General features: G+C 41.5%; 1 protein-coding gene across 22 annotated transcripts in view; it reads left to right on the forward strand.

Moving 5' to 3' along the window:
- ERBIN (erbb2 interacting protein) overlaps positions 1–14,269 on the forward strand; it is a 214,643-nt gene that overhangs the window by 120,645 nt on the left and 79,729 nt on the right. For all 22 annotated transcript variants that reach the window (XM_038402361.2, XM_038402369.2, XM_043514174.1 and 19 more), the window contains 2 exons: positions 4,676–4,754; positions 9,397–9,486. In XM_038402361.2, the coding sequence (XP_038258289.1) occupies positions 4,676–4,754; positions 9,397–9,486 (169 nt within the window). The remainder of the gene's footprint in view (positions 1–4,675; positions 4,755–9,396; positions 9,487–14,269) is intronic.

A 14,269-nucleotide genomic window follows, 5' to 3' on the forward strand; every position in this document is an offset into this window, starting at 1 on the left:
GTGGGGGAGCAGCTCCCCGTACATTGACCCCCTCCCCTGCCACGGCTGAGGAGCAGTGGTGGCAGGAAGTGGGGGTGTCAGCTCTTCCTGCAGCTGGAGAGGTTTCTGGGGGTGGGTCTGACCCAGCCCAGGCCGTTCCTTACAGGGGAAGAGGAAATTCTGTCCTCTCCTGCCCAGCCAGGATTAGTAGCTGAGCCTGGCACAGAGTAGGAGCCACTGGCTGAGGTGTCCCCAACCCTGCTCCTCCAGTGATTTACCACTCCGCTGGCTGCTCTGGGCACCCGAAACAATGCACCTGCGCTGCTGGGGAGTGGTGCATGACTACTCTTGCAGCTTCCTTTGCTTCCCTGTCAGAAAGTTGTTTTTTTGTTTTTTGGGGTTTTTTTTGTGGCAGGGAAGCAAAGAAATCTGCACATGCACATGTCCCATACAGAATTCCCCCACGAGTAAAAGTTGGGGCCATAGCACTATTCCTATGGATTTGACAGTATTACCTGAATCTACACCTGGATTACCATTTGAATGAGAGGTTTACTGAATATTTAGCTGTTTGTTAAATACTTTATTGTTGCATTCAGAGACAGTGAGAAAATATTTACTTGTAGGGCTTGGCTATACTTGCAAGTTAGAAGGCAGTAAAGCAGCCCCGGGCACCCTAACTCCTGACCTGTCCACACCTGCAAGGCACTTACAGCGCCTGGACTCTGCAGCTCGAGCGCTCCTGTTAATCCACCTCCACGAGAAGCATAATGCTTGCTGTGCCTTGGCTGAAACGCCCCAGTGTCAGTCTGAGTGAGGTGTTGTATTACTGCGCTGTGATCGGCCTCTGGAAACGTCCCATAATCCCCTTAAGGCCACTTTTGTCATTGTTTTGGACTCGGCTGTAGGAATGCGGATATCCCCTTTCAAAGCTCTTTCTGACAGCCGGCATATTTATCAGTGCTGGGACAAAGCAACCATTACTGTGGAATACTGCTTGCTGTGAGTGAGAGAGAGAGAGAGAGAGAGAGAGAGGCAGCAGGGAGGGGGATCTGCTGCTGTCTGAACTTACAAGACAGCATGGTGACACACTTTCAGCACCCCAAAATCCCCCCTCTCTCCCCCCACATACACACAACACACTCCCTGTCACGCTCCACCCCCAACCCCATTTGAAAAGCATGTTGCAACCACTTGAATGCTGGGATAGTTACCACAATGCACTGCTCTCTGTGGCGTTGCAAGAGCTGCTAATGTGGCCATGCCAGTGTGCTTGAATCTGAAAGTGTGAACACACTGCAGCGCTTTCCCTACTGTGCTCTCCAAGGGCTGGTTTTAACTCACAGCGCTCTACATCTGCAAGTGTAGTCAAGCCCTTAGACCATCACAAAGGTAGCCATTTGTTTATCTTCCTTCCTCACCCTTCTTTTTCTTTCCCTCTTTCTCTCCTCTCTCTTCTGTTCACCCCTGAGCATTTCCTACCCTGAGCAGTTATTTTCCATCTCTCTGTGGGCTTCACTCCTACTCTTCACATTGTATTGCTTACATGATCATTTGTGATTCTGTATGTTATAAATATTTTGGTCTACCCAACAAATGCTGCATCTTTTCTCACTTACTGGTATGAATTAATTTGAGGCTAAGGGTGGTGGTGTGTGCTGAGGAATGCTAACCCTCTCTGCTGAATTTAGGGTTGAGAAACAGGACTGTTAATCTTGCCTTAGGGTGAGTAATATTACTTTGACACTGAAGATTCAAAATTGGGCTTTAGAGTCACCATCCCAATTAAATTAATAGGAGATGGGAAAATTCCCACCTCTAAGGTTACCTTCACTGCAGCAGGTGGTGGTGTTTTATAGTGGGATAACTAATCTATATTAGCTGTCCCACTGTAAAATCCTGTTGGAGTCAAAGCACTGTAGTTTTAATAAAAACTTTAGTGAAAGGTAGCTAGGTGAGGCTAATGCTATATCCCCACCTGTGATTGGTTTCTCTCAACTTACCTCACGGCAAAACTACAGTGCCATGTCTCCATTAGGATTTTATGGTGGACTAGTTAATGCATAAAGAATGAGGAGTACTTGTGGCACCTTGAAGACTAACAAATTTATCTGGGAATAAGCTTTTGTGGGCTAAAACCCACTTCATCGGATGCATGCAGGAAAATACAGTAGGAAGATATATATATACACGGAGAACATGGGAAAAAATGGGTGTTGCCATACCAACTATAATGAGACTAATCAATTAAGGTGGGCTATTAACAGAAGGAGAGGGAAAAAAAACTTCTGTAATGATAATCAGGATGGCCCATTTCAAACAGTTGACAAGAAGGTGTGAGTAACAGACAGGGAAAAATTAGCATGGGGAAATTAGTTTTTACTTTGTATAATGACCCATTCACTCAATCTTTATTCAAGCCTAATTTAATGTGTCCAGTTTGCAAACTAATTCCAGTTCTGCAGTTTCTCGTTGGAATCTGATTTTGAAGGTTTTTTTGTTGGAGTATTGCGACTTTTGGGACCAGGGAGGTTGCAGTGTTCTCCGACTGGTTTTTGAATGTTATAATTCTTGATGTCTGATTTGTGTCCATTTATTCTTTGGCCAGACCAGACAGTCTCTTTGCAAATGTACATGGCAGATGGGTATTTCTGGCACATGTTGACATATATCACATTGGTAGATGTGCAGGTGAACAAGCCTCTGATGTGATTAGGTCCTATGATTTCCCTTGAATAGATATGTGGACAAAGTTGGCAACGGGCTTTGTTGCAAGGATAGTTCCTGGGTTAGTGTTTTTGCTGTGTGGTATGTAGTTGCTGGCGAGTATTTGCTTCAAGTTGAGGGGGCTGTCTGTAAGCGAGGACTGGCCAGTCTCCCAAGATCTGTGAGAGTGAGGGATCGTCCTTCAGGATAGGTTGTAGATCCTTGATGATGTGTTGGAGAGGTTTTAGTTGGGAGTTGAAGGTGACTGCTAGTGGCGTTCTGTTATTTTCTTTGTTCTGTCCTGGAGTAGATGACTTCTGGGTATTCTTCTGGCTCTGTCAATCTGTTTCTTCACTTCAGCAGGTGGGTATTGTAGTTGTAAGAATGCTTGATAGAGATCTTATAGGTGCTTGTGTCTGAGGGTTTGGAGCAAATGCAGTTGTATCTTAGAGCTTGGCTGTAGACAATAGATCATGTAGTGTGGTCTGGATGAAAGCTGGAGGCATGTAGGTAAGTATAGCAGTCAGTAGGTTTCCGGTATAGGGTGGTGGTTGTGACCGTCGCTTATTAGTACTGTAGTGTCCAGGAAGGGGATTTCTTTTGTGGACTGGTCCAGGCTGAGGTTGATGGTGGGATAGAAATTGTTGAAATCATGGTGGAATTCCTCAAGGGCTTCTTTTCCATGGGTCCAGATGACGAAGATGTAATCAATGTAGCGCAAGTAGAGTAGGGGCGTTAGGGGTCAAGAGCTGAGGAAGCGTTGTTCTAAGTCAGTCATAAAAATGTTGGTATACCCATAGCAGTGCCACTGACTTGAAGGTATACATTGTCCCCAAATGTGAAATAGTTATGGGTGAGGACAAAGTCACGAAGTTCAGCCACCACGTTTGCCATGACATTATCGGAGATATTATTCCTGACGGCTTGTAGTCCATCTTTGTGTGGAATGTTGGTGTAGAGGGCTTCTACATCCATAGTGGCCAGGATGGTGTTTTCTGGAAGATGACCACTAGATTGTAGTTTTCCTCAGGAAGTCAGTGGTGTCTTGAAGATAGCTGGGAGTACAGTAACGTAGGGCCTGAGGAGAGAGTCTACGTAGCCAGAGAATCCTGCTGTCAGGGTGCCAATGCCTGAGATGGTGGGGCATCCAGGATTTCCAGGTTTATGGATCTTGGGTAGCAGATAAAATACCCCTGGTTGAGGTTCTAGGGGTGTCTGCAGATTTGTTCTTGTGTTTTTTCAGGGAGTTTCTTGAGCAAATGCTGTAGTTTCTTTTGGTAACCCTCAGTGGGATTAGATGGTAATGGCCTATAGCAGCCTCTATTTTCTATGCCCGTTATCCTGTGGGGGGGAAAAAACATGCTTTTCTGGGCAGTGACAACAAAGCCTATCATTGTTTCAGGCTGTTCGCAGAGTTAGGAAGACAACAGCATCAATTACACTTAACATTTGGAAGTTCTCTGCAATCATGAAGGCTAGACTCTTATTTTTTTTAAAGGAATGAAGTTTATGTTCTGCATAATCTGAACATGTCTTGCAGGCCACATCAACCCTCAGGTGGTCTTGATCTATAGTCTGTCTAAATTTGGCAGGGGAGAAGGGGAGCACAGTTTGTTACTGAAAATGTATATTGGTGTAATTGATTCAAGGCTGACCCAAAGGCTCTGGATCAGGTCCTTTAATTTTCCTGACTGATCCATGAAAATCACTGTTGCAGTGGTTCTCTGGAGTGTTGGTGGGAGCCTTTCCTGATAGAGCACAGAATGAAACATTTTGAGAAACAAATAGTGGGTATCAAACAGGTATTGCGAGAGAAGGTAGTGCATGAAAACGGATATTTCTCATATGAAGTGGTCCTCAAAATGAAAAATTGGAGAACCACTGCATTAATTATTAAATGAATTAGTTTTTTTTGTTTTAAATTAAACATTTTTCTGCCTGTGATTGAGTCTAATAACTTAACATAATTTGTCTGTTCTTTATTTAACAGGCATACAGGAGTTTCCAGAAAACATCAAAAACTGTAAAGTTTTGGCAATTGTTGAGGCCAGTGTAAATCCAATTTCAAAGTAAGTAAGTGTGTGTGTGTGTGTGTGTGTGTGTGTGTGTTCGGTTTTTTTTATTCTGATGACAAAACCTAAACTTTCTTGTATCTCTGTATAGCTACACATGGAGCTAGTAGTGTGTCCCATAATTAAAGTTGCCCAACAGGTCCCATTATAAGATGCTCTTTTTCAAAGCTTATAACTTTGCCAGACTTTAACTGTCCAGGCTGAAATTTTCTATGCTGGGTGTTTGACTCAGGTTGAGTTTGATTTAGGGATGCAACCCTCCAGGATTGTCCTGGAGACTCGAGGAATTAAAGATTAATCTTTAATTAAAGGTAATGTCATGTGATGAACTCTCCAGGAATTCGTCCAACCAAAGTTGGTAACCCTAGTTTGATTAAAGGTTCAGCAAAAACAATTCAACCATTTCTGCGAATAGGGTTAGAGGAAGAATATATGTATTGGCCCATGGTTAAAAGAAAAACAAACAAACTGAATTCTTATGACTCTTTCATTGAGATGCGCGAGTGCCCCCATTCTCTGAAGCACAGACTTGAAATTTAGCAGGGAGATGCCATCTAGTGTTTGTATGACTGTTTGCCCAAATTTGGCCAAGTTATAAACCTTTGAAAATTTGCATGTGCCACAACAAATAAATAATATAATAATAATTACTGTATAGTAGCAACTTGTTAGAGTTTGGCAGGTAAATTCTCCAGAGTCCATCTGCACTGATCAGGCCCAAACCCAGGACTGCAGGCTTTGAGCAAGACTTTCCCTGCAATTGCTGCTCTTGGCTGCTAGAGGCGTCTGTGGCACTGGGCACTGGAACTAAGAACAGTGAGACTTTCTGGTGTCCAGTCAGCATGGAGGCAGAAGCAGCCTGACTGAAATTCAGATGGGACAAGAACTGAGCCAGAATGGGGAGATGGATTAGGACAAGGAGTTGAGGCAGGGAAATGAGACTGGGAGCATAAGGGGGTTGTTGAGGGAGAGACAAGACTGGCACTGGGACAGGCTGGAGCAGGCAATGGCAGAAATGGTCAGACTTGGAGGGGAATGGGGCAGAAGAGTGTGCCCACAAGAACATACTCCCCTCCAGAATCTGGAATTGAACACAAGGTTCTTGGGTCTCCCCTGTCAGCAAATAGCTATGGATCTAGAGCAGTGGTTTTCAACATTTTTTCATTTTGAGAACGCCTACAAAATTTCAAATGGAGGTGCTTTGGATTTCCTCTGGAAATCTTAGACATAGTCTGCAGACTCCCATGGGTCCATGGACCACACGTTGAAAACCACTGGTCTAGAGGCTGATCCACACAGAGGATGACACAACCTACAACTGTTAGGAGTTCCTCCTTTAGCTCATGTGGGAGAGGCCTGTGCTATGGATCTAAGAGTTCCAATCTGTTGATGAACAATGTGGGTATCAATCAGTATGGTTCCACAGGATGGAATTTTTTTTAATAAAAAAAAAAAAAATCCTTACGCACACAACTACATCTAAAAGCATGTTTCAGAGTAGCAGCCGTGTTAGTCTGTATTCGCAAAAAGAAAAGGAGTACTTGTGGCACCTTTAGAGACTAACAAATTTATTAGAGCATAAGCTTTCGTGAGCTACAGCTCACTTCATCGGATGCATTTGGTGGAAAAAACAGAGGAGAGATTTACACACACACACACACACACACACACACACACACACACACACACACACACACACACACACACACACACAGAGAGAGAGAGAACATGAAACAATGGGTTTATCATACACACTGTAAGGAGAGTGATCACTTAAGACAAGCCATCACCAACAGCAGGGGGGGGAAAGGAGGAAAACCTTTCATGGTGACAAGCAGGTAGGCTAATTCCAGCAGTTAACAAGAATATCAGAGGAACAGTGGGGGGGTGGGGGGGGAGGGAGAAATAGTTACTATTTCCCCATGGTATTTCTCCCTCCCACCCCACCCCCCACTGTTCCTCTGATATTCTTGTTAACTGCTGGAATTAGCTGGAATTAGCCTACCTGCTTGTCACCATGAAAGGTTCTCCTCCTTTCCCCCCCCTGCTGTTGGTGATGGCTTATCTTAAGTGATCACTCTCCTTACAGTGTGTATGATAAACCCATTGTTTCATGTTCTGTGTGTGTGTATATAAATCTCTCCTCTGTTTTTTCCACCAAATGCATTCGATGAAGTGAGCTGTAGCTCACGAAAGCTTATGCTCTAATAAATTTGTTAGTCTCTAAGGTGCCACAAGTACTCCTTTTCTTTTTATCTAAAAGCATGTTAAGGTTGCAAAGTCAAACACTCAAAAGTAAGGTAACCTGTGCAACCTTAATTCAGCCCCCTTGTGCATATACATTATGATGCAGTCTTCACATGATTACGTACTGTTTTTTCCACAGGACCTCTGCCTCTTTGAGTGCACAGGATGGATAGTGTTCTGGACACTTATCAGGGTTGTGTAATGAATGTGACTGTTGTCTGTGGTAATCAGACAGCAAGTGTGAAAAATCGGGACGGGGGTGGGGGGTAATAGGAGTCTATATAAGAAAAAGGCCCAAATATCGGGACTGTCCCTATAAAATTGGGACATCTGGTCACCCTAGTGGGAACCCTGCTTCATTTGAACAGAATTTGGAAGGAGTTTAGTGAATGAGGCAGTTGTGTAGGTATGTAGTGAATGGGGAAGAAAAAGCATGGACTTAGGTTAAATCAGTTGAATTCTGCTCTAAAAACTGGATTTTTTTCCCTGCCTTTGCCACAGAGTTCTTGTGTGATGCTAAACAAGTTACTTAAACCAAACTTTTCATAGATGCTCACTAATTGTGTGTTCATTTTCTGGGTGGCAGACTTGAAATCCTTCGATGAGTACTAATAGGTGCAACTGAAATCACTGGGCAAGAACACAGTGTGTTATATAATGCTAAATACTGTGAAAAATCAAGTCCTAGATATCTCGAACTGGGCAACCAAAATTAGTGAACAGTTCTGACCTTAATCTCTTTGATCCTCACTTCCTTATCATTAACATTTGGGATCATACCACCTCACCACACACAGGGTTGTTGTGCAAATCAGTTCATTAATGTTTGGGAAGCACTCAGATACTTCAGTGAAGAGTTCCATGGAAAAAGCCTATGGTGAGCTCAGTATTCAGACCAAGGTTTGAATATGTGTAGTATGTAAGACATAGAGTCACATGTTGAAAAATAAGGATAAAACAAGAATAGCTATTGGTTCTGTGAATACCATTTGTCCTGTGCACTGAATGAGGCAGGAGTTCTGGGGGAAGCAGAGGGAGGAAGTGATCTTATTAAATACAGTATCATAATGGATACACATATGGGAGGTGACTTAGGGTTGAACAGACAACCTTAATTCTGGCATTTCCTTACTTTTGAGTGCTTGATTTTGCAACCTTGATATTCTTTTAACATAGTTTTTGTGTGTAGTTATATATACATCATCTTTCTCAATAGATGTATACAAAAATAAAAAAAGGATTAACATTTTTTAAAATTTTTATAACCTTAATAAAATACCATTTGAAAAAAAATTCAACATATGTGCATGCACATATGTAATTATATAATGATTTATATTTTAATGTGTAACTGTATAATTACATAATTATTGCTAATTAAGTGGAAGTGAACTGTACTAAATTTGTATTAATTAACTGATCAGATGATCCACTACACTCTATTCAATTTAAAACTATGGAACTTTGTAGGCATAAGGGCTGAGTAGGTATGTTGGATAAGGATAAATAAATAAGTAAATATTTATTGATATAGCACACTGCTTTACATGAGGGTCAGATTTTGTTATCTTTTTAAGACTGTAAGGGTTAGAACCCCCCCTTTTTTTTAAAGATTAAGATGGGAACATTATTGTTTTTGTTTGTGTTTTTATTTTAATGTCAAAGTCAAATCTTATAAAATAGGAAATTACTGAGATTTCTGTTGCTTCTACTGCTATTTCTTAGGCACTTACAGCCATAACATTTGAATGCCATTACCAACATTTTTAGAAGTTGCCAGTTCTCTGAAGAAGGTGGACAAATTGTACATTCCTCTTCCTCAAATATAAGTTGCTTAATTAAAAAGAATCCAGTCTGTCTAGTTTATTTCATGGAGCACAAACCATGGACCATTTTCAAACTCGTCTCCTTGGATAAGACTTGGCAGAAGCAATGGCTCTTGTCTCCCTGGTGACAAGATTTAGGCTTGGCCCAGTTTCTAGAAGTAGTGCTAGCACAGGTGGGATTTCTGCTGAAAAGACCATCACCCCACTTCCACCCTTAAAAAACAAACTAACTCAAAAAGTTTTACTAGTTTTTCGTTAGCCTTGGTATCTCCACTGAGTGCATCTTCCACAGTGGGTTGCAGTGCGAAAACCAGCCTTTCAGATAACTAGACCATAACCTGTTCATAGCATTGAAAAACAAGGGCCTTGAAACTGATTCTCATATGAACAGTTAGCCCAGTGCAGGCTGAGACAGCCTTGTAGAAATGCTGATAAACCTTAATTTAGTATATACGTTCATTAGGCTATACTAAACAAATTGTACTGTGTTTTAAGAGACTACAATATAATTACCTATGCTTCATTGAAACAAAAACACTACCTAAAATTTTTTTTTGTTTATCTAGGCTTCCAGATGGATTTTCCCAACTGTTAAACCTAACACAGCTGTACCTGAATGATGCTTTCCTTGAGTTTTTGCCAGCCAATTTTGGCAGGTAAGTTTAAATTTGAGTCTGAAAACCTACCATATTAATTCTTCTTCACTATTCAGAAAAGGTTTTGCTGCCTCTTAAGCAAAGGGTGGAATATAAATCTCCAACAAGTTTTTCATGTATTACATATCTTAAAATAAAACAAAAAACACCAACATACTCTTTGGTAGATCTTCCTGAGTGTTCTATTCGTACTCTTGAGAAACCTTACCAGACATCACTTACTGGAAAATAACAATTAGATGCTTGCCTCACTTCAAGAGGTAAGTCTGTCTGGTTTTAAGTATGAGAAACTAATCTTGCTGAAATACAGCGTGGTCACCATTTAGTTGTTGGAATGCAGCAAAACAATGACTGTCTTCAGGAATCTATTTATGAACTTCCCATCCGTTTCTGGTAGACACACAGATGTTTTTATACATTAGTAAACTTCTGTAAACCAGTGATTCCTGCACTATTAGTGCTTAGGAACACACAACATATTTGCCATCAGTTATTCGCAGAACCCTGTGTGATGGGTTTCCCCCCTGGGGTGTCACCTGGAACTGGGGTACCACTAAACCCTTTTGAGCCACCAGCCTGGGCTCCCTCTCACACTGTGCTGCTGTGACAAGCTGTCAAGCCCTCCAGGCTTTCACTTTCATCAGCATTCACACGCAGGGATACACCCAGCTACAGTTACATGCAGACTCTCTGACCAGCCACTGCATGAATCAACAATAGAGAGGCTACAGTCAAAATAGCTACCAGATTCCCAGACTCTCACCCCGCTGGAGTATAAACCCAAAATTATACTGTCTTGCACTGCACAGGGAACTGTACAGTGTAAACTCAGAGTTCACCTCCCTCAATCTGAAGAGGAAATGCCAATCTGAAGAGGAAATGCAGCAGTCTCCTGAGCTAAGATTTTCAAGCGCTTCACTCTAAACTTACTGGTTTAGATTAAAACATTAAATAAATTTATTAATTACAAAAGATAAATTTTAATGATTATAAGTGATAGCAAACAGATGAAAGCAAATTACCTAGTAAATAAACAAAATCACAAACTAAGCTTAACACACCCTGACTGATGATACAAGTGGGCTGCAGATTCTTAAGGCACAAGCTACACTTGCTTTGCAATTTTGAATCCCCAGGTTTTTCCTACACAGGCTAGAAATCCTCTTAGCCTGGGTCTAGCACTTCCCCCAGTTCAGTCTTTTGTTCCGGAGATGTTTCCAGGAGTTTTTTGGTGTGGTGATTGAAGAACAAGAGAGGATGTCACTCCCTGCCTTGTATAGCTTTAGCATGTGGTGGGAATCCTTTGTCCCAACCTCAGTTTGTGGAAAAATCACTGGTATCCAAGATGGAGTCCAGAGTCATTGGCCTGGTCACATGCCCTTGCATACCTTGCTGATTGTTTACAGGCTGGCGAAAACATTCACAGGAAGGTTAAATTCTTCAAGGGTCCATTGTTTTTGCTGATGGACCATCAGCACTGTCTGGCTTCTTCATTGTTGTATCAGAAAGGCTAGTTGTGGGTGTCATCCAGAATAAGCACAATTGAAATACAGATACATAGTCAATATTCTTAACTTTAGATACAGAAATAATACATGAATACAAATAGGATAATCCTATTCAGCGAATCATAACTTTTCCAATGACAGCTCACATGACTCATCTTGTACAAAATGCATTATAATTATGTCATAATCATATCACTGAAGAATATGAGGTGCAGTGTCATACCTCATAGAAGCAAATTTGCTCTAAATCAGAGTTTAACATGAGGCTAATACTTATACCCTACTCTTTAAACTCCGGTTTAATTTTTCAGTGCAAAAATAAGATGATATAGTTAAGAAGAACATTATTTTTAGGCCAGTACTGTGTGTCCTTTCCTCCTCCTTCTTTTGGTTTGTCCACTTCTGTTCTGTTGTGCTCTCCTTCCCTGTCCTGTCTGGCTCTTTCTTTCATACCTTTTCCCCTCCCATGTCTCACCCAAACTTTTCTTTCAGAGCTACATCAGTTTACACCAGTTGAGGATCTGATCCTTGGAGTGCAAGTGACTAGGATCCTATAATCCTAGTCAATACAATTCAGTAAACAAGTGCTCAGAAAAGTGCTGAGAGCAGAAGCATAGCACTACTCTTCTACAGTTGCTGAAGTAGTTTGGCAGACCAGTAGGCACTCAGGGAAAAGCAAGAACAAAAGTAGTCTGTTAGCAATGCATTTACTAATCATCTAAGACACACACTTTTAGAAAATTTCCACTACATGCATCTGAAGAAGTGGATATGCATCCACCAAAGCTTATGCTCCAATACGTCTATTAGTCTATAAGGACTCTTTGCCACAGGACTCTTTGCCACTTTTAGGGTTGTTGGCCTAGATCTCTCTTATGTATGTATTCATTTCCTGAATTCAGTATTTTAAAAAATCAGATACACTGTACATTAAACATTTTGATTACAAATAGGTTGAGAGGGGATTGTTTTCTTCACTTCACTCTTGGAACTGAGCCATGAGGTATGTCTACACTTTGAACTGGATGTGTAAATTCCAACTTGAGGACATACCTCTGCTAGTTCTGATTGAGCTAGCATGCTAAAAGCAGAGTGTAGCCACACCAGCAGGAGGTAGCCAAGCTACCCTAAGTATGATCCCATCTGAGACTCTAGGTAGGTCCTCGAGGTGGCTAGTCACTCACGCTATCATGGTTACACTTTATTTTCTGTATGCTAGTGCAGGTGTCTCCTCAAACTGGAATTTACACCTCTGGCTTAAAGTGTAGACATACTCTCATAGTGTTCTGGGTATAAATCAGAGCAGTAAAGGATTGTGTCACTGCTTATCTTGCAACCCTGGGTGATTTACAATGCTTTTCTGCTATAGCTCCGAGCCTGGGATACTCCTAGCTAGCAGGTAAGTCTGTGTGCCAGACAGCCCTGGTTCAGCAGCTCTGACCCCAGAACCCTCATAACCCCATTTCCACCAGACTTGGTTACAACCAGCAAGTGACCCCAACACACCACATCCCCAAAACCATGTTCCCTGAAGTGTCCAGCCCTCACCTGGGCCACTCAGACAAATATTAAGGTTTGCTGCTCCTTCAAAGAGACAGAAGCCCATTACATCTTATTAAAATAATGGGGGTTATTACACCCTTCCCTTCAAACACAGCACTGAGTTGGTTTATAGTAAAAAATAAAACAAATTTATTAACAAAATATACATAGGATTAAGTGATGCCAAGTTAAAAAAAAAAAAAAAAAAAAAGGTGGAGATGGTTACAAGCAATTAAAAGTGAAAATACATATCTAAGTCTAAAACTTAATCTTGCAATGTACAGGCTTTGTTCAAGATGGTTTCTCTCACCAATCTTCCTTCTTCCCAGCCCTGGCTGACTTCCCCTCAGTTGGGATCTTCCACAGAAATTTATTTGAGCATAAGGTTTCGTTAACCCCCCACTGTTCCTCAGACGTTCTTGTTAACTGCTGGAAATGGCCCACCTTGCTTGTCACCATGAAAGGTTTTCCTCCTCCCCTCCCCCCCACCGCTGGTGATGGCTCATCTTAAGTGATCACTCTCCTTACAGTGTGTATGATAAAACCCATTGTTTCATGTTCTCTGTGTGTGTATATAAATCTCCCCACTGTATTTTCCACCAAATGCATCCGATGAAGTGAGCTGTAGCTCATGAAATCTTATGCTCAAATAAATTTGTTAGTCTCTAAGGTGCCACAAGTAGACCTAAAAGTGGCAATTCTTCAACAAAAAAAAACTTCAAAAACAAACTCCGAGAGACTGCTGAATTGCAATTAATTTTCAAACTGGATGCAATTAACATAGGCTTGAATAAAGACTGGGAGTGGATGTCATTACACAAAGAAACTATTTTCCCATGATTATTCCCCCCCCCCCCACTGTTCCTCAGACGTTCTTGTCAACTGCTGGAAATGGCCCACCTTGATTATCACTACAAGAGGTCCCATCCGCGCGCCCCCCCCCCCCCCAATGCTGGTAATAGCTCACCTTAAGTGATCACTCTCATTACAGTGTGTATGGTAACACTCATTGTTTCATGTTTTCTATGTATATAAATCTCCCCACTGTATTTTCCACTGAATGCATCCAATGAGGTGAGCTGTAGCTCACGAAAGCTTATGCTCAAATAAATTTTAGTCTCTAAGGTGCCATAAGTACTAGTTTTCTTTTTGCGAATACAGACTAACACGGCTGCTACTCTGAAACCTTTAGTTTTCCAATTACCTATCACATGACACCTTTTTAGATGCAGATTATAACCATAGTGAATTGGTGTAGCCTGAACTAGTCAGGCCAGCTGAAACTCACTACCTGATTCCAGTGAGCCTCTTGTCTTGAGATGCTTTTAGCATCACACCTCTCCCATTAAAAAGTTACAGGGAAGTTAGCTAGTGGCTAACCCAGAGGTAGCCTTTCAGAGTCCTCTCTCCTGGACATTTGTTACCTTGTCTCCCTCACCACACCCCAGTATGCTTGATTTTCATCCACCTAAGACTATAAGCTTTTTGGGGCAGGAACTTCAATTTATCATCTTTGTACATCACCCAGCACAGTGAAATCCAGTGTCATTGAGGCCTATAGGTGGTACTGCAATATAAACATGTTTATAATTTAAAAATTTAAAATTAATGGGAATTGGGATGCAAATCCCTTAATAGCTATGAAAATCTCAGCCTTGGTTTTAAAAATATACAGGTGCTAACTTAAAACACCCTAACTTCTAGGCTAATAGAGCTGAACAGGAATTAGTAAT

The sequence above is a fragment of the Dermochelys coriacea genome, chromosome 5 (assembly GCF_009764565.3).
Source record: "Dermochelys coriacea isolate rDerCor1 chromosome 5, rDerCor1.pri.v4, whole genome shotgun sequence".
NCBI lineage: Eukaryota > Metazoa > Chordata > Testudines > Dermochelyidae > Dermochelys > Dermochelys coriacea.